Here is a 21,728-nt window from a genome sequence, read left to right on the forward strand (position 1 = left end):
AATAATTTCTAAAAAATCGATTCTCAAAACGTAACCACCAAAATGGATGATTTTAAAAGTCGACTTAGATCTAAAACTCAGTTATTATACATCATTAAAACGATGTCTCAAATGAATCCTAAAAAAATTCTCCACAATACTAGACTACATTCTCTCAGTTCTATTAAAATAAATTGCCGGCCACTCCCTTTAATGATCGTTTGCATTTTATTTCAGCCAGACTGTAAATAAAGGATTTCTCAATCCTTCGTTCACGAATTTGACGGTTGACAAACGATTCAAAAATTCTTTGTGAACATTTTTTTTGGGAAACCTGCCCTTCCCTAACTTTAACTGTAAAAATTATTTTACTGAACAAACGATTTCACTAAATAAAGGTTCTAATAAAAAATGAAGAAATTTAAGGAAAATACACGACAATTCAGCTAACGAACGAATTCAAAATTTTATTGAACGTTACCGAACAATGAATTTAAAAAAAACGATGAAAGAACCCATCTCTAATCCTTTCTAATCCTGTAAGATCCGGTACAGGCAAACAATTTTTTTAAGCGTTCAAAAACTAACTAAAATGGTTAAAAATATTAGAATTTTTTTCTGATAATTTTTATTCGTCTTCTTCAGGAAAATATCCAAGACCAGGGGGATGTATTTTCTCAGCCAGGCCAGTAAACAGTACACTAAACAAAATGATGTATTTTTTCCAACGGCATTTTCCCAAATGGCGACTTCCCAAGTGACAATTTCCCAAATGGCAACTTTCAAATGTTAGGTTAGCCAGCTTCTCCTTCTGAGGCGCCGCAGGCTGCAATTAGGGGGGGGGGTCTGCGCGCTGCGGCTTGGACAGTCTTGGGAACTTCCCGCTTGGGGAAATTGCACAGTTGGGAAGTTGCCAGTTGGGAAATTGTACAGTTGGTAAGTTGCCACTTGGAAAATTGCACAGTTGAAAGTTGCCACTTGGGAAATTGCAAAGTTGGGAAGTTGCCACTTGGAAAATTGCACAGTTGGGAAGTTGGCACTTGGGAAAATACCAGTATAAGAAGTTGCCAATTGGGAAAAATCCTTTGGGAAAGTTATACCTAACATCAACAAAATAACATATTTTTGTTCATTTCTACGTTTAAAGCTGCAGAGGTTTATGAAATAACAAAATTGTTGCTATAACTTCTTAATTTCTTCAAATTTAGAAGTCTTATACTTGGATGATGATAATATCTATCATTGAAAATGAGACAGAAGAAGAAGGTCAAATCAAAGAGAAATTACTCTGAAGAGAAATAAATCCAGTTACATTTTACATATTAGAAATTCAAAACATGTTTCATCTCAATAGCTCTTCTATAAGAGGAGTTCTGATTGAAATGAAAACACGTTCATTATGTTATTCATGCAGTTTTGCTGTGAATTTTTTTTTTTGATGGTTTTAAATAATATATTACTCCAAATGTTCAGGGCACAGAAAACCAAATAGTGATAAAATTATGCATCTACTTTATAGACCAGACCGGCTTTAAAGGTTCGCCAGGTTTTGTCCATTACTTGACCTTATTCAATCTACTTATATTTTATGTAAACCTGAATATAATGATTCAAAAAGAGATTTTACCTATCTATATTTCTTGCAACTAGGTATAGAACTAACCAATCAGAAAACGGCAAACTTTCAAGTATTTTCCTTAATCTCTGCCTAAAATTTCAAAATTCATTAACTAACTTGTATAAAGTGTGGTATCTGTATTCAAGTGTGGTATCTGTATTTAATTGTAGTATCTGAATTTAAGTGTGGTATCTGTATTTAAGTGTAGATTCTGTATTTGAGTGTGGTATCTGTATTAAAGTGTAGTATCTGTATTTGAGTGTGGTATCTGTATTAAAGTGTAGTATCTGTATTTGAGTGTGGTATCTGTATTTGAGTGTGGTATCTGTATTTAAGTGTGGTATCTGTATTTGAGTGTTGTATCTGTATTTAAGTGTGGCATCTGTATTTAAGTGTAGTATCTGTATTTGAGTGTGGTATCTGTATTTGATTGTGGTATCTGTATTTGAGTGTGGTTTCTGAATTTGAGTGTATTTGAGTGTGGTATCTGTATTTGAGTGTATTTGAGTGTGGTATCTGTATTTGAGTGTTGTATCTGTATTTAAGTGTAGTATCTGTATTTAATTGTAGAATCTGTATTTAAGTGTGGTAACTGTATTTAAGTGTAGATTCTGTATTTCAGTGTGGTATCTGTATTTAAGTGTGGTATCTGTATTTAAGTGTAGATTCTGTATTTCAGTGTGGTATCTGTATTTAAGTGTATATCTGTATTTAAGTGTGGAATCTGTGTATTTATGTGTATATCTGTATTTAAGTGTGGTATCTGTATTTAAGTGTATATCTGAATTTAAGTGTGGTATCTGTATTTAAGTGTATATCTGTATTTAAGTGTATAACTGTATTTAAGTGTATATCTGTATTTAACTGTGGTATCTGTATTTGATATTTAACCTGATTTGAGGTCTGGAACTGAGAACAAAAGAGCAGAGTAGACTATTTCTAGAAAATAAAAATTCATAAAAATAAAACAAAAGAGAAGATTAGAAAAGCTTAAAAATATATTGCTACAAAATAAAGAATGCGCATTCCATGTATTCAAACTGCACTGAAATCTAGACATAATGAAAAGGTCAAATTGTGTAAAATAACCATTGCGTCTTTGTGACTTCGTAGCTCCTTGTGTTTGAATTTTAGCACAATTTATATCCAATTAAAACTGGGTTGAAACTTACAAGAGAAAGACAATAATTTTGATCCTGAGAAAATGCTGGATTCAAATTGGACAGTAATTAGAATAATTTACTATCTCTTTTCATAAGGAATTTGACAATTTCAAACTGGGGGAACTAGAATATTTTTTTAGTTTTTTATGCAGTGAAACCCTTAATAACGAATACATCGAAAGAATTCATCAAATGTCGTATTCCTCACTTTTTGATTATGGAATGTTGCAGATATTTAGTTTTTTAATCAAATGATTAAAATTGTTCCCGCATATTCATGGCTAATTATTTATTTTCGCAAATACTGAAATTTACGTAATATAGTATAAAACCCATTGAAAAATTTTCAAGACGACATTTGATAAATTCTTCCGATGTATTCGTAATTAAGGGTTTCACTGTAGCATTTCCATGAAAGATTTTGTCTGAACAATTCTAAATAAACTCTAGATATAGTAGAATTCTAACCTAGTGTCAAACTATTCAAAAAAACCAAGTTCTGTTTGCTAGGTATACGTAGTTATAAAATCTCAATAACTTTATTATAAAGTGATAATATGAACGGAAGACATTGAAACAAAAATAGATTCTGTAACAATTATTGAAGACGTACATAAAATAATTATTGCATTTCAAATTAATTTTATTCTTTGATGAAATTTAAAAATATTACTAAAGTAAAATAAAAATACTTAAGAACTACTTCTATTTTTTAGAATTGAGCAATTCAATGTTTCATTCCGTTTTAAGTTTTTTAGCCAATATACATTTCCTATATCTTCTAAATAATTACCTTAACTGTTTGCTTACTACCATAACCAGCCAGAAACCTTGATCTATCACAGTCAGAACAGCTACAGGAAACAGCAAAATCCAGAGCAGGAAATATATCTTAACAGAACAGTACAGTACAGTACAGTACAGTACAGTACAGTACAGTACAGTACAGTACAGTACAGTACAGTACAGTACAGTACAGTACAGTACAGTACAGTACAGTACAGTACAGTACAGTTCATCGTAATGTAGAAATCGAGTGTGGTAGATGTCAAACAACACATTTTTTGCCAGGATTTCAAGACTTAATGTCATTTCTAAAAAGATTTATTTTCTCCACTTTTTGATTTTCAACAAACATTATACAAAATTAAGCTTTCTTAAAATATATAAGAAAATTGATACCTTTTCATTTAACACATTAATAGGCAGTACACAGAGTCCATCATAGTTCTGTACAGTACCACTAGGTCCGTACAGTGCAAGAGTACATTTTGTCATCTAAACAACGTGGTATTGCAATATAGTTCAAGGAGCACATTTTGTCCTCTAAACAACGTATAATTGCAAAACAGTTCAAGGAGTACATTTTGTTATCTAAACAACGTATAATTGCAATACAGTTCAAGGAGTACATTTTGTCATCTAAACAACGTATAATTGCAATACAGTTCAAGGAGTACATTTTTTCATCTAAACAACGTATAATTGCAATACAGTTCAAGGAGTANCCTTCCTCTAAAACCGACGCAGAAATCTTCTCATTCACCGTCAACTAAGATTTCAGTTTGTTCTGCAGCAATTTGTATTAAACTGACCAAAGATATTGATCTGGAGAAATCATACCTAGTTAGTCTAAAAACTTTTAATCTTATTATAGACCCCTTTATATTAAAACTAAGGTTGAAACTATTTCATCAAAAAAGTCAAATTTTTTTTTACAACAGCACCAACTATTTCTTACATTTGTAGAAGAAAAAAATTGAAAAAATCAAATCTCATTTAGTACTTAACGACTTTAAAAACAGCGTTCAGAAGGGAAGGCTGATTTTTCTATTTTTCAAATTAAAAATGTCGCCCGGTTTAACGCTTTTCCATATTTTTAACATTTTTTTTTATAGAAAACTAGTTCTCTCGATGCTCTGACAAAAATCTTTCCAGAAAACGGGGTTTACTTGGAATTTTCTTGAATTTTAAGGGATTTTTACGAAGTTAACATTTCCAAATTCAGTGTTTCATTTTTAAGAACGGCAATTTTTATACCCATCTTAATTTGTTTTAAAGAATTTTTTTGTCTTCCATTAGTGATTTAGTTCAAACAAAAAAGCAAAAATCTGAATTAACTTAAACTATAAAAAAAAATTATCAAGTCTTTTTTTAACTTAAATTGCTCACCTTAGGAAAAATGTTGTCGAATGGGTCTGAAGGATAATTCCCCATCTGATAACTGTAGATAACATCAAGCTAATAACTAGCGGNCAAAACTGTGTAATGGTGGGAGAGTTTTTACACTGTACATGAGCGTACTCAGATCATCACATAAAAGTGTGTAAGAAAAAAGACTGAAGGGTGAATAAGGAAGATTTCATCTTTTCATTAATTATACTACGTGAAACTAAAATAAAATGCACGTCTGAAGAAATCGTAAATATGATGATATGTAATCAATCATAACTTCTCTCAATGAAGAGCTATTGAAAAGAATTCAAAAGATATACGTTCTATCTTGTATCCGAATACGTTCTATCTTGTACCCGAATACGTTCTATTTTGTATCCGAATACGTTCTATCTTGTATCCGAATTTGTTCTATCTTGTATCCGAATACGTTGTTTTTGGGTTTTTTTTCTCAAAATTATGCGTAAATTAGACATTATCTTGAACTTTTTCTATTTAAATATTTCAGAAAAACGAAGGAATTTTATTTAGAAAATTTAATGTGATATATTTTGTTTGTGGTAAGATATGACAATAAATGCATTTCTATTATTATATTAAAATGTTTGCAGTGTATGACACTATATTACACACAAAGTTGATACCATGTTTATGACAATCTAGACATCTGAAATATCAAATCTTTATATTGAAAATATACATATAAATCTGCATTTTGTAAAGAATTAGATGTATACTATTAAATGTTGTAGCAAGAATGTAAAATTTAAGATGACTAACTATAACGCCGCTATCTTTATATAAGTTTTTGATCTAAAATCAAATTGATTCCACGTATAAAATTTTTTTTTTTCTGAATACTCTATATTTTGCCACTAAATGCTGTAAGCTTATGATTTTTCAAACTTATTATTGAACAACAATGATCAAATCCTGTTTAATGCCCATGTTTTTTGGATCCTCCTGTATATCTTCATAATAAAGCATTTCTCTCATAAATAAATTTGTATGTGTATGTATGTTAGCTATAGGTGGACAAACGGCCGGACAACATGGGCTGAAATTCTTTGAGGAAACTCGTGGGTACCCAAGAGTAACATAGGCAATTTTTTTTTTAATTCGATTTTTTTCAAATTCTACGGTCAAAGCTGAACACTTCGGCTATTACTGTATAGTGTATAAAGTATAAAACCCAACTTAAATATTGTCAAGTTAATAACATAAACTGTATTTCTATACCAGACTTAATAAAAAAGGAATATGTGTGGGGGGGGGGGGGGTAGGGCGGTATAATTACAGGCTTAACCCTGTTTAATGTGATTGTTTACAAAATAATAGTTCTAACAACAATTAGGCTTAATTTATTGGAAAAGTAAATTGAAAAAAAAAGTTTTAACATGTCATTAATTTTCTCTTTTTAAAGAAAAACAAAATCAAAAATAATCAGTTATAAGATAAATAATTTCATAATTTTTAGAGCTTTTTTTAAACTGATATTTATATAGCCATGTCAGAGGTGTTAGCTCATGTTTTCCTTATTACTGTAGGACCATAGGTTAGAAAATTACTGCCCAGATACCTGTATATGTATATATATATATATATATATATATATGCTAATAAATAATAAATAATAAAATAATTATAAAATAATTTATGTATTAATGTTTTGAGATAAGTTTTCTTAAAATAAAATGGAATAAAAATATTATAAAATCATGAATTTTCTTAAATTAAAGCTCTCCATTAATTAATGAATATATGTATTAGCTATAGCTGGCCAAACGGCTGAACCAAATTGGCTAAATTTCTTTTGAGGTAACCCAATTATTTTGCTGCGTCATAATCATAAAATCATAACTAATACTATAAAGGCGGCAGGATTCACTATTGCTATTAATAATAATATAAATCTGGGCAACGCCAGGTAGCTCAGCTCAAGGTTATAATGCCAGGAAAGTTAATTGCAGTTACGTATATTCTGCGCACATATTGAAACCAGTTCTCTCTGGGCAGAATTTGTAAACAAGAACAGATGCATCAGTGTTCGTCTAGTATCCGAGGAAGTTAAAAGTATTAAATTTTGATAATTTTGATAATTCACATAATAGTTTCCTATGACCAGAATATCTCATTAATTTTTTTAATATTAAAGATGGATCCCATGTCAAAAGATGCGTCCACCTCTGAAATAACTTTCCTTGCATTACAACCTTGCCCCAGCTAGTAATCCATGTAGATAATCGAGAACACTCCTTTTAATACACCATCTGTAGTATAAAACCACCCCTGTACAGAAGTTTTTAGTTTTATTGGTTACTTAAAAATGAAGAAGTTTACCTAAGCTAGGTTTAAAATTTAGAAGTTTAAACTTATTAAACCATGACTTTTTTGTTAAGTATAACAAGACAATTTTGATGTTATTCTTTATAAAACAAAAGTAAAATGTTGCATTTTCAAAAGTTTCACTTCAAATTATTAATATCAATGCAACATAAATCTATCTATAAGAATTCGATAAATTATTTTTGTTGTATTGAACCGAATTAAACCTTCAAAATAAAACGTTTCCTCTATGAAATAATATGAATAAAACAATATAGAAATTAAATGTGCACTCAAAAAAGATTGTATAGATACAAATATTTGATTGAGCCACCTTCCTCTAAAACCGACGCAGAAATCTTCTCATTCACCGTCAACTAAGATTTCAGTTTGTTCTGCAGCAATTTGTATTAAACTGACCAAAGATATAGTAGCGTTTAGTGCACAGAGTCCATGATGATAATGTTAAAGACGACTAACGCAACTCACCAGAGTCCATGATGATAATGTTAAAGACGACTAACGCAACTCACCAGAGTCCATGATGATAATGTTAAAGACGACTAACGCGACTCACCAGAGTCCATGATGATAATGTTAAAGACGACTAACGCAACTCATAAGAGTCCATGATGATAATGTTAAAGACGATTAACGTGACTCACCAGAGTCCATGATGATAATGTTGAAGACGATTAACGCGACTCACCAGAGTCCATGATGATAATGTTAAAGACGATTAACGCGACTCACCAGAGTCCATGATGATAATGTTAAAGAAGATAAATGCAACTCACCAGAGTTCCTGATGATAATAGTTATAGTATTTATTTTCAAACACAAAATACAAAATAATAATGCATGATGGTTTAACTTAAAATAAAACACAAAAGAAAATTTATTATGAGCCAATTAAAAATATATTGTTTGATAATTTTGTTTTGATCGTATTTGTTGAAACAAAGTAGACATATTGAAAACCCAACTAAGAATACATTCATTGTGCATTTACAAGTAGATAATTAGTCAGCACTCAAATAATCAAAAAATTTTCAGGAATGCATTCATTGAACTTATGAATACATATTGATTCAACAAAAATAGCAATGTATTCTCGTTGACTGTAGTAGACTTTGACATCCACCATTAGACAATTAACGCGACTCACCAGAGTCTACAGTGAAACCCTTAATAACGAATACATCGGAAGAATTTATCAAATGTCGTCTTGACAATTTTTCAATGAGTTTTATACTATATTACGTAAATTTCAGTAATTGCGAAAATAAATAAATAGCCTTGAATATGGGGGAACATTTTTAAAGAGTTCCATATAATAATTTAATTAAAATACTAAATATCTGCAACATTCCATTATCAGAAAGTGAAGAATACGACATTTGATAAATTCTTTCGTTGTATTCTTTATTAAGGGTTTCACTGTATGATAATAATGATAAAGACGATTAACAAGACTCACCAGTCCATGATGATAATGTTGAAGACAATATTTATGAGGTTCAAGAAGTCGCTGATCATCAGTTTACGGGCCCACCAAGTATGACTTCCATAAAAGTCTAAATTTAAATAGGAAAACTTCGAAAGTTTTTTATAGCGTTGTATTCATCAATATAAGTAATTATAATTTATAAACAATTTTACGAGTAAATATACCCAAGTAAAAATAAGTAAAAATTTCACTAGTAGATATAAGTAAAAGTGAATCAACACTATTAAAATCAAACTTATTCAAAAATGCATGCAACATTCATAAGGAAAGAAAGCTTAATTTATACTATATTTACTTTAGATTTAAATAATAAAAGCTTCTAAAGCTCGACAAAAAAAAATAATAAAAGAAAACACAATTTCTTTATTGGGTGAAACAGAGGACGGAATTTTTGTTTTGTCCTGTCAGAAAACAAGAATCGGATTATTTGTTTACGGATTAAGTTAATTACTTTAAATATCTGGAAAAAGGAAACTTACTCTCCTCCAATAAGAGCTCGCAGAAATGTAAGTAAGCTTTTTTTGAAGGATTTAGCACTAAATTATTAATTAATTTCCGTAGTAAATATGCAGTTCAGACATTTTAGACATTGTTGTTTTGACATTGTAGTTTTCGTTATTCGCGTTTTAGAAGTTCAAAACGAGTGGGTCGTTTTTAAAAACGATCGTTTTTTGAAAAAGTGAAACAAAAAACGATCGTTTAATGATCGTTTTCAAAAACTATTAACAACCCTAGTCGTACGTACAGTGATAAACTTAACACTCTGAAATGGGAAGTGTACTTTTGGCTCAAATTATGGCTTTTAACATGAACATGACACACATCCATGGTGCAGCGTAAACAGATCAATTTACTCCTGAAACTATTTACTTTAGAACAACATCAAATACACTAACTTTTTGTCTTTATATCATCTTCCATTCCACAGTTTTCTGGTTATCACTGTGTACATGTTACCTTGAAGGTAGATATGAATGTCCCCGAGCTTATCCTCCCTGTTCTCGTTGTAAGGGAGAACATTCTGTAAGTTCTGGAGTAGGGAGGAGATACGACCGTCCTAAACATTTTATTTCAGGATCTCACATGGTAATACAAATTAACCAAAAACTAACTAAAGACACATTACTACTCACATAACTAGGACATTTTTATTGCTGGCGGCAATCTTAAGAACAAAGAGAATAGAATATATATTAAAATGGAATTTAGAAATTCCCTCGGTATGAATTTTGTCAGTCCCTTTCAGCCTGAAAGGGAGTTTAAAGTGTTCAAATCATGTAAATGTTCACAAATTATATGCAGTTTTTAAAGCTGTTAAATAAACTTTATAAAATGAATTATGTGAATAAAAACATCATTTGATTTAAAGTTATAACGGAAAATCATCGTTTGTAAAGTGAAAGGCATAGAGTGAAATGATCATTGGTTAATTATGAAACCAGTCTATTTCATAATTTGGTTTTCTATAAAATAATGTTCCAGGGCCCAAAAGGTAATACAGCACAAATATGTGAAGTACATCAGCAGTATGGAAACAGTACAACAAAATGGCCGTTTTACATTTTTTTCTAGTAAATTCCACTCTAATAAATATTCTATTCTCTTTGCTTAAGAAATTGCTTTATGAAAACCACACTAATAAAACAAAAATCTGCGATATGTTATCCTTTATTTCAAAGCATAACTTCAGGTTACCCTCCATGCAAACTTTACAACGGGGTACCCTTTTAATTTAACCATTGACTGTTTACAGAGGAAAGAGAGCTCTTTGTTTAAATATCTTGAAATTCACTTGAATTCCTGTAAAATGCGGTGTACGCTGTGTTCAGTTTGACCTCAGCTGATATGATATAAAACGCGTACCAGTCTGAAACGGCATTGTCATCTTTGCATTTGAGAACGGAGGGTCACTTTAAATCCTCTTGCAGTATATTTATTTACATATATATTTTCCTCTTTTTATGGTTTGTTTGTATGATCAAATAGATGTGTTTCATAAATATGTTTTAAAATATGATATTTTCTATATTTTTAACTTGAGTCAAATATATATATTTGATTTGATTATTTGATTTGATTTGACCCCTAAACCGATCAGGCCTTATTTTTGCGGGACTGACCGCTAGTTTATAAGGTCGGTCCGAATAAAAAAAATTACCTGAAAGAACTTGTAGAATGTGTATGGAGTGTAGAAAGATATATATATATAACCTGGGAGAACTTGTAGAATGTGTTTGCATGGAGTGTAGAAAGATATATATATATAACCTGGGAGAACTTGTAGAATGTGTATGGAGTGTAGAAAGATATCGCCTAAACAAACATGAGAACATTAGTCGAGCTACTATTCAAAGGATTTATATTTAGAATAAATGAGAAGGGCCGAAGGGTTTGAGAAGAATATTTTTGCTTACATTTGGTGGTTTTTATTTTAATACAATAAAGATGATTTCCCCCCTTAATTTTTGAGTTTATTTATCGCTATTATTTAAAATGACCCAAAAGATTCTCTTTAATATACAGATTCTCTTTAATATATAGATTCTCTTTAATATATAGATTCTCTTTAATATACAGATTCTCTTTAATATACAGATTCTCTTTAATATATAGATTCTCTTTAAAGATTCTCTTTAATATATAGATTCTCTTTAATATACAGATTCTCTTTAATATACAGATTCCCTTTAATATACAGATTCCCTTTATTTGTTAATGTAATTGTCTCTTGGGAATGAAATCAATTATTGCCTTAACATAAATGCTGACCTCTGTATGTCAAACAGTTAAATTACGGTGATTGACAACCCCCGCCCCATCCTCTCAGCCCTCATATCCCGCTTAGAAAATCCAAGCATTGTTTATTTTTTTTTTTGTCAGAAAAACTTGAGATAACGTTAAACATCCCCTTTAAGTTTTTACCTGTAGAAACAGCAGATAAGGAACCCATTGATAATATGAATGATGAACTGGATCTGTATCTTGCTGTACAGGTCCAACACCAGGATAAGGATGATCTTAATTGGACTTTTGTTGAAATTTCAAGTAACCCTTCATTTAAAGGGGGGCATTCACGACATTTGATANAGGGGGATACAATACATAGGGGGACACAATGCATAGGGGGACACAATGCATAGGGGGACACAATGCATAGGGGGACAAAATGTAAAGTGGGACAAAATGTAAATTGGGACAAAATGTATAGTGGGAAACAATGCATAGTGGGACAACATGTAAAGTGGGACACAATGTATAGTGGGACACAATGTATAGTGGGACACAATGTTTAGTGGGACAAAATGTATAGTGGGACACAATGTATAGTGGGACACAATGTATAGTGGGACACAATGAAAGTGGGACACAATGTATAGTGGGACACAATTCATAGTGGGACACAATGTATATTGGGACACAATGTATAGTGGGACACAATGTATAGTGGGACAGAATGTACAGTAGGACAAAATGTATAGTGGGACACTATGTATAGTGGGGCACAAAACATAGTGGGACAAAATGTATAATGGAACACAATGCATAGTGTTACAACATGTAAAGTGGGCACAATGTTAAGTTTAGTGGGACACAATGAATAGTGGGACACAATGTATAGTGGGACACAATGAATAGTGGGACACAATGTATAGTGGGACACAATGTTTAGTGGGACAGTGGGACACAATGTATAGTGGGACACAATGTTTAGTGGGACACAATGTATAGTGGGACACAATGTATAGTGGGACACAATGTTTAGTGGGACACAATGTATAGTGGGACATAATGTGCAGTGGGACACAATGTGCAGTGGGACACAATGTATAGTGGGATACAATGAAAGTGGGACACAATGTACAGTGGGACACAATACACATGGTGGAACACAATGTATAACATGGGACAAAATGTAAAGTGGGACACAATGTATTTTAGGACACAATTTAAAGTGGTACACGATGTAAAGTGGGACACACTGTACAGTGGGACACAGTGTATGGTGTATATCTAAGTATTAAAGTTATATTATTCACAATAAGCTAAACTAATAGGAATCATAAACCTTAAGATGGATTTTTAACACAGAAACAACAACTATTTAGAAATGATTGCAGAAAAGTATAAGCTACCATTTTAAATGTTTATTGAATGTTAAAGGGATTCCGGCGATCATTGGAATCAAAGCTGCATAGTTATGTAATATGTATGTATGACTACAAATACCAAATCACTTTAATAAAAAAAATCAAATAAAAAAACACACACTATTTAGAGCATATGGGGTACTATGAAGAGGTATCACAACAAATGTTTTCTGTACAGTACATTGCAGTACAGTGTACATGTTTTACTATGCGCCAAGGTTATAATGCAAGAAAAGTTATTTCAGAGATGTACGCATCTTTTGTACTGCAGTGTACTGTCTCTGGGTGGTAATGTAAACACAAGACGGATGTCACAGCCTGACATGGGATCCATCTTTCAAATGAAAAATCAATGAAATGTTCTGGTCATAGGAAACTATTATGTGAATTATCAAAATTTTCAAAATTCAATGCTTTTATCCTTCTCGGAAACTAAACTACACATTCCACCCAGAGAGAACTGGTTTCAATATGTACGTATTATGTTGTGTATACGCAACTGCAAGTAACTTTTCTTGTATTATAACCTTGCTATGCGCTGAATATTCTTTTGTACAGTGCACTGCTTAATTGTGCATGGTTTATTGTGCAGCGTGAGTAGTGTTGTTCTGTTAAAAGACGACTTTTAGACTCAAGTTATGACTTTAATTAGTCCAGTGAGCATAGAACACAGCAATTATCCAATGTGAAGAAACCCATTGAACTTGGGTTATTGAATAAGTTATTGGTAAAATATCTAATTTGTACACTAATAGCACAAAAGTTTAATTATTGATTTAATGTTGTCTTCCTGTTCCACAGTTTTCTGTTTGATGACATGTACTGTACTCAAAGAGAATAGAATATATATTAGAGTGGAATTTAGACAACCCCTCGGTATGAATTTTGTCATTCCCTTTCAGCCTAAAAGGGAGTTTAAAGTGTTCAAATCATGTAAATGTTCACAAATTATATGCAGTAGAGTACATTAATACAGTATGTTCCCTAGACTATCCATTTCAATTTCGAATTTTTTAAAGCTGTTAAATAAACTTTATAAAATGAATTAGGTGAATAAAAACATCATTTGATTTATAGTTATAACGGAAAATCATCGTTTGTAAAGTGAAAGGCATAGAGTCTATGTGAAATGATCATTGGTCAATTATGAAACCAGCCTATTTCATAATTTGGTTTTCTTTTTATATTAATTTTAAGTTTTCTATAAAATGATTTTCCAGTGCCCAAAAGGTTATATAGCGTATGGAAACAGTACAACAAAATGGCCGTTTTACACTTTTTTCTAGTAAATTCCACTCTAATATATATTCTTTTCTATTTGGTTGTACTGTACATGTTGTAACATGGCGTACAGCCTACTAACCTTCTGAAGATTGTTCATGAGGAAGTGTAAATGTAGAACTAAAAAATAAAAATAAAAATATTGTCTCAAAAAATTCCAAAAAAACCCCCAGAATAATCATTCTAAAGAGCTGTCTGTGAATTATATTTATTATAGATAATTTTAAATCTACCTTTAGAAAAAAAATCGATTGTTTCTTTCGCTAAAAAATTTTCTCCATCATTTTTGTATAATTTTACCAATTTTTTACAATTTATAAATGGAGAGACAATTAATATTATGATGACTAGTCTCTTAATTAGAAATATTTTCTAAATTTTATTTACAAACTTCACAAATATTTGATTTAATTAAAATCGTACTTTCTTTAACCCCCTCCCCCCCCCTTTGTCATTTCTATAATAAGCTAAAAATAAAATTTTTAGGAAATTTTTTTGCATTTTTTTTTATTTAATTCCTTATATAACAATATGAGTTAAAGCTTGCCTCTGATACTTGAGTCTCCTCAGAAAATCTGAATGAAATAAATTATTCAACTTGTGAAAAAACTTGACTGGACAATCCAGAGTCGACTTAAAGGTCGTCTTTGAGAATTTTGAAATAATTTGCGGCTTTGATTCACAAACCTTATATTTGAAGTTAAATTCTTGAATTAATATCTACAAAAAACCCCTAGACATTTCCAAAATGTGGTCTGCCTTTTATGTGCTTTCAAAAATACCGAAATTTTGATCAGATTTTGAAAATTTGGGTTTTATTTAAAAATTTTAATTTGTTCGAAATCCTTCGGCCAGTAATATTGAAAGTATATAAAGGCAGACCACATTTTGAAAATGCCAGAACAGGGGTAATTTTGTTATTATTGTTATAAGAATCATAAATAAAAAGTAGGTTTACGTTTGAATACCGCAAACAGTTTCAAACACCAAAGACGACCTTTAATTCGTCCTTGAACTGACAGTTTTGTGGGACACCTTGTACTATCATCATCTATGAAATCTATTAAGGGGGGGGGGGTCAAAGTTTGTTTATGTTCTTATAATATATAATTTTTAATAAAACTTCCAAGATTTGAAAAATGTATTCAGTTCTATCTTTAATAAATGGAAAAATTATCGAAAAAATAATTCTACAACGCATTCGTTTGCGGATATTTTCTGGATCGTTTTTTATATATATATATATATATATTTTGACCTTGAGGGAAAATAAAGGCAAAAAACGAATCAAAAACGAACCCACATCATTAAACCCAGGCAATATACAACCACAGGGTGTCCCACATCATGCCGGATCGTTTATTGCTCTAAATTGCGCTTTTCGGGACTAATAAAGAAATTTAAAAACAGATCATTTTAAAAAGTTGTATATAAGCCTAATATAAAAATTTTCATGCAGAAAATACCATGTTTATCGATTATTTTGTGCGTATTTTGGCGTTACAGCTTGGAGGGAGATAATACAGTATGATGTGGGACGCTCTGTACATCAATTTAGACCCCTCAGCCTTTTTAGGATCTTCTAGTTAAAGTCTAGTGTTCTAGTTGCACTACTTGTATACTGACCTAATACAATGAATATGATCCCCCAAGAGTTCCTTCGCAAACACTGTACACGTGAACAAACCAAGAAGAGTTCCTAAAATCAAGATTGTTAAAAATCTTTAAAATTTCGACATATTTCACCTAATTTTTTTTCTTTTTCTATGTTAAAAAATAAGTCTATAACAGATAAGAGCCAGAAAACTCTGAAATAGGAAGACGACTTTTACACAAGTTATAACTTTTAATAGTCAAATGAACATGTGAGATTTCTTTCATGTCGTCTTTCTCTTCCACAGTTTCCTGGTTTTTACTGTATTCTACAAATTTCTCATAAATTATTATGAATTTAATATTTGCCTTTATAGTCTTTTATTTACATTTAAACCTAGTATAAAAGCAAACTTCATAATTCTAAATATAAGTCTGAAAAATCGTTCCCCATCCTTCATTCACACAACAAATTGGTTTAAATGTTTTGTTTAGTTGTATGCAATGAACTTTATACAGTACAATTGAACTGTGTACATAATTTTTATTTTAATCATGTTTAGTATTATTATTATCATATTTCGTAGTTTTACCTATTGATTTGTGAAGCTTAGAAACTAGACCATTTTGCCACCTGCACAAATATTGATAATTAGTGAAAATATTGTGAAAATATTGTGAAAATATTGAGAAAATATTATGAAAATATTTTGAAAATTAAAGTTATAATTTATCTTAGATGAAAGCATCCAACGTGTTTATTTCATCTTTTGATTTATGTACTTAACTTAGAAAAGATTTAAATATGGGAAACTATGAGTTAAACTCTCTTCTCTCAGATCAAGGGGCGTATACAGGAATTTTGGGTCCGTTCCAGAAAACCCTTTTATCATCGCCCCCTCCTCCTCCCCTTTACCTTTTAATTTTTTACATGACCTTGATTTAATTTTTTTCCACAAAATTAATATCATTTATTTGGTATTACTTTAGGGGTAGGTGAAGTTATGACAATTTCTCGCCCGAGCGCTACGTCCATGCATTAATGCAATGTCTAAAATTAATATATTTGGAATAAGACTTTTTTATATGAACAGCTAATAAGGAAATGCATTTCAATGGTTTTATTAATATACATTTAGTTGTATTTACCTATTTGTTAGTTACATTATAATATCAAAATCTGCACAGCCCGGCCCATGCATTATCAGAACAAATAAGTTAGACTTAAAAAATTGTTTTAACGCAACGGTGGACTTTTGTACTCACACTTTTTTCTTGTGAGTAAGCGCAAAAAAAAACATAAATGTACACCGGCAACCAAATTCCTCCGCAAAGTTGCGAATCTATAGCCTATATTTTTTTACAAGTTTTTATCAATATCTTTAATTCATGTTTTAAAGTTTCCGGCTCCTTAATATTTTCTAATTTGTTTCTAACCTGAGACAATTCTCATCCACGTTGACAGATTTATGAAAGTATCCAGCAGATAGAAATTCTAATATTCCCGCCATTTTTCTATCACTTGGTTCGATCAATTAAAGCGACTGGAGGAGTAATTTCAAGTGATCCACTGGTTTAAGACAGGGAAATTTCAATTCACAGCGGTTCTATTTTAACCTTTATGAGACTATAATTTTCCCGTTCGAAAAATGTTGAATTCTGCCAAATTCTTTCAGTGTTTAATTAGCAGAAATGCTCAAGCCACAGTTATCGAGAAACAACAGGTGAACATAATCAATGCATAACTTATTAGCTATTATAGGATGTTCCATTCGTTCTTGATCATTCAAAGCTTTTAAGGATAAGATGTTGTGAATTAAGGATACTGTTGTGAATTAAGGATACTGTTGTGAATTAAGGATACTGTTGTGAATTAAGGATACTGTTGTGAATTAAGGATACTGTTGTGAATTAAGGATACTGTTGTGAATTAAGGATACTGTTGTGAATTAAGGATACTGTTGTGAATTAAATATACTGTTGTGAATTAAAGGGACTGTTGTGAATTCAGAATCACTTGGAATTACGCTTTAAATACTACAGTGAACAGTCTCTTAAAAAAAGTTTTATTTGTTCCAACCTTTTCTCACAAATTTTCCTATAAAAATTCTTCTAGATTTTTTTCACTCTCTGCATTGGGTGGATTTTATTCCTCTGACGATATTCTGAAACATGAAACTGTAAGACATTGTACAATAAGAACCTGAAAACTCTGGAATAGAATAATGAACATAAAATACAGCAATTGTGCAATGTAAACAGACCCATTTCACTTAATTTAATTATATTACTGAAACTGTTTCCTTTTCAATAACATCAAACATATTTAAGTATTGCTATAATGTCGTCATCTTATTCCACTCTTGTCGATTTCTCACTGGATATATTATGCTGTAAACAATTTATAATGTGCATACTTGTACAATGTACATAATCAACCCCTGAACAGCTAGAAGGAGAATGATTACATTTAAACTGGAGCTGTATAGTATTGACTAAGGAGGAAATTTAAACCACATTATTACAGATAAGATTTTCAGCATTCGGAACATTCATGATTTTAAGGCATTTTTGATTTTTGTTGAGTTTTTTTAATTAGACCGTAAACGTAGTGGTTTTAAACTGAAAAAAATACTAAATTAAACCTTATTTGTAAACGTAGTAGTTTTAAATTGAAAAAATTACAAGATTAAACCTTATTTTTTTTCCTTTTCATTATCAGCAATATTTTTGGCACAGTACAATTCATTTATGTAATATGTGTATGTGGCAGTGCAGAAAAAATTCCCCTCCTAAAAATTAAAAATTAAAATATGAATTATTGGAAAATCTTGAGTTAACAAGATTGTAGGGTTTAGAACAGTAAAGTTACTGATATGCAATGATGAAATGATTTATAGATTAACAGTATATTCTATGCGATTTATAGATTATTAGTCTATTCTATGCGATTTATAGATTATTAGTCTATTCTATGCGATTCATAGATTAATAGTTTATTCTATGCGATTCATAGATTAATAGTTTATTCTATGCGATTCATAGACTAATAGTTTATTCTATGCGATTCATAGACTAATAGTTTATTCTATGCGATTCATAGATAAATAGTTTATTCTATGCGATTTATAGATTATTAGTCTATTCTATGCGATTCATAGATTATTAGTCTATTCTATGCGATTCATAGACTAATAGTTTATTCTATGCGATTCATAGATTAATAGTTTATTCTATGCGATTCATAGATTAATAGTATATTCTATGCGATTCATAGACTAATAGTTTATTCTATGCGATTCATAGACTAATAGTTTATTCTATGCGATTCATAGACTAATAGTTTATTCTATGCGATTCATAGATTAATAGTTTATTCTATGCAATTCATAGATTAATAGTTTATTCTATGCGATTCATAGATTAAAAGTCTATTCTATGCGATTCATAGATTAATAGTTTATTCTATGCGATTCATAGATTAATAGTTTATTCTATGCGATTCATAGATTAATGGTTTATTCTATGCGATTCATAGATTAATTGTTTATTCTATGCGATTCATATATTAATAGTCTATTCTATGCGATTCATAGATTAATAGTTTATTCTATGCAATTCATAGATTAATAGTTTATTCTATGCGATTCATAGATTAAAAGTCTTTCTATGCAATTCATAGATTAATAGTTGATTCTATGCGATTCAGAGATTAATAGTATATTCTATGCGATTCATAGATTAATAGTTTATTCTATGCGATTCATAGATTAATAGTTTATTCTATGCGATTCATAGATTAATAGTTTATTCTATGCGATTCATAGATTAAAAGTCTATTCTATGCGATTCATAGATTAAAAGTCTATTCTTTGCGATTCATAGATTAATAGTATATTCTATGCGATTTATAGATTAATAGTCTATTTTATGCGATTCATAGATTAATAGTCTATTCTATGCGATTCATAGATTAAAAGTCTATTCTTTGAAATCTCAAAGGGAAGGTACATGTAATTTCATAACTATTTCATCATATTCATTGAGGGGAATATTATTGACATAATCCGATCAAAGCTGTACTCTTAGAAGCTTTTTCTGATCAAAAATGAATGAGCTATCCATGTTTTTCTTTTCTTAAAATTGACTTTTTTTTCCATGGAGGTTTCTTTATAAAATTAAATTGCGGATTTATACTTCTGTATTATTTTTTTTTACGATATTTTGATCAAAAATCTGATCTTATATGTTAGTAGATTGGAAGAAGAAAGGATATTTTTTAATTTTTTTAATTTTGAAACAAAAATTCCTTTCTGGCTTTCAGCCTTCTTATGGTATACTTATATTTTTAACTCTAAAAATAAACATAGAAACTAATTGCAGTCTCCTGCAAGACGAATTGGCATGATTTAAGAAGCATTTACTGCAAGAGAGAGTATAATCATGAAATCATTAATTTACTAAAAGATCAATAATAATTGTAGGAAATAAAAATAGTTCTCCTACGTTAGAATAATATTATATGATATATATAATGTTAATGTATAAAGTTCAATCAATAATATTTTTTGTATCGTTTTTAGATAAATAAATGGATTATTAAGACCTTAAAGGTAAAAGAAACTGTAGTTTTAGTAGGGTAAATAGAAGTGGGGGGAAATTTTTTTTGTAAGATTAGTATTAATTCGCGCGATTATACTTTTCTCCCCCCCCCCCCTCCCCTATCTCAAATCCTGAAACCCAGTATTAGAAAAATAACGTAACAAGAGGTTTAGAAACAGATAAGAACATTTTAACAATCTCTTGATTTTTTCATTTTTTAGAAAAATGGGTGATTTATGGAGATCCAGCAAACCTTCACTTTTTGTACTGTCTCAAACCTGCTCTGTACTCTACCTTCAACTTATAATCGGTAAGCAATCCTTTATGCTATTCTAATCCAACTTCTTTTTAGTTTTAATGGGTTTGTTAATATTTCATCTGACATTTTTATTTTCTATTTAAATACTTCAGAACCAAATTTTTAACTAAATTAAATTCAATTTTTAATTTAACAAATATTTATTTAAATCTTTATTATTAATTTAAATATGAACTGAATACTCACAAAATTTATTTTTACTTAGACACCCTTAATCCTGATCGCTTAATCTGAATATCCATTGTGGAAACTTTTTATTTTTTTTTTAATCCGCTCTTGTTGGATATCACATGTCCTACTACATGTAATAAAGATATGTTTGATTACAAATACAGATATGATGCTATATCGATTGAACTAATATCCGAAAGTCAGCTGTTCACAAGCCGGATTTTAGAGCATTGAAACAAATATAAATTTAAAAATGTTAATACGAATTTTTAAAAACATATTTAATCACATGTGAGGACTATGTCCTTTTAAACGTTAGTCTTAATAAACGTTAATCCAAAACTTGCGTTCGTTCAATCGATCATTAGTCCAATTGATATGACACCACAAATACAAGAAAATTAAAATAACTTGAGTCTAAAAGTCGTCTTTCTATTCCAGAGCTTTATGGTTATCATTTTTATTGATATTATTATTATTATTATTATCATTTTTATTGATATTATTATTATTATTATTATTAAAGAATTACTGTACGTACTTTTTGCGGACATACATGTGCAAAAGTATTTTTTTTATAGCGTACTCTGAAAAAAGCGGAAAGCTATAGTGTTTTTCAATTATTATTTAATCACGGGAAAGAAAAGAGGGGATATAATATATAATAAATAACCACCATCTCGCCCCTATAAATTTTAGGGAGAGGGAGAGGGTGCTACTTTTATCTCTTGAAAATATTTTCTTCTATCCCCCCCCCTAAACACGTGATATTTAAACGTTCAATCAAAATAGTTTGATAAAAATTTAAAGTAATTTAGATTTTTAGAAAATTCCATTTTTTTAT

The 21,728-nt window shown here is 30.2% G+C and overlaps 1 protein-coding gene across 1 annotated transcript; it reads right to left on the reverse strand.

Moving 5' to 3' along the window:
- Positions 1–420: 420 nt before the first annotated feature.
- On the reverse strand, positions 421–17,973 carry LOC111698443 (innexin inx2). Its single transcript, XM_023468786.1, has 17 exons — positions 17,820–17,973; positions 17,230–17,336; positions 16,386–16,426; positions 15,826–15,898; positions 14,718–14,774; positions 14,282–14,319; positions 11,693–11,787; positions 11,039–11,083; positions 9,728–9,827; positions 8,741–8,837; positions 6,470–6,514; positions 4,933–4,984; positions 3,943–4,038; positions 3,554–3,651; positions 2,489–2,536; positions 1,607–1,687; positions 421–680 (listed from the first exon to the last, which is right to left on the reverse strand). The coding sequence occupies exons 2-17, from the start codon at positions 17,301–17,303 to the stop codon at positions 608–610; spliced, it is 1,113 nt and encodes a 370-aa protein (XP_023324554.1). The 5' UTR covers positions 17,304–17,336; positions 17,820–17,973; the 3' UTR covers positions 421–607.
- Between the last annotated feature and the right edge of the window lie 3,755 nt (positions 17,974–21,728).

This window comes from Eurytemora carolleeae, unplaced genomic scaffold, assembly GCF_000591075.1.
Source record: "Eurytemora carolleeae unplaced genomic scaffold, Eaff_2.0 scaffold164, whole genome shotgun sequence".
Taxonomy (NCBI): Eukaryota; Metazoa; Arthropoda; class Copepoda; order Calanoida; family Temoridae; genus Eurytemora; species Eurytemora carolleeae.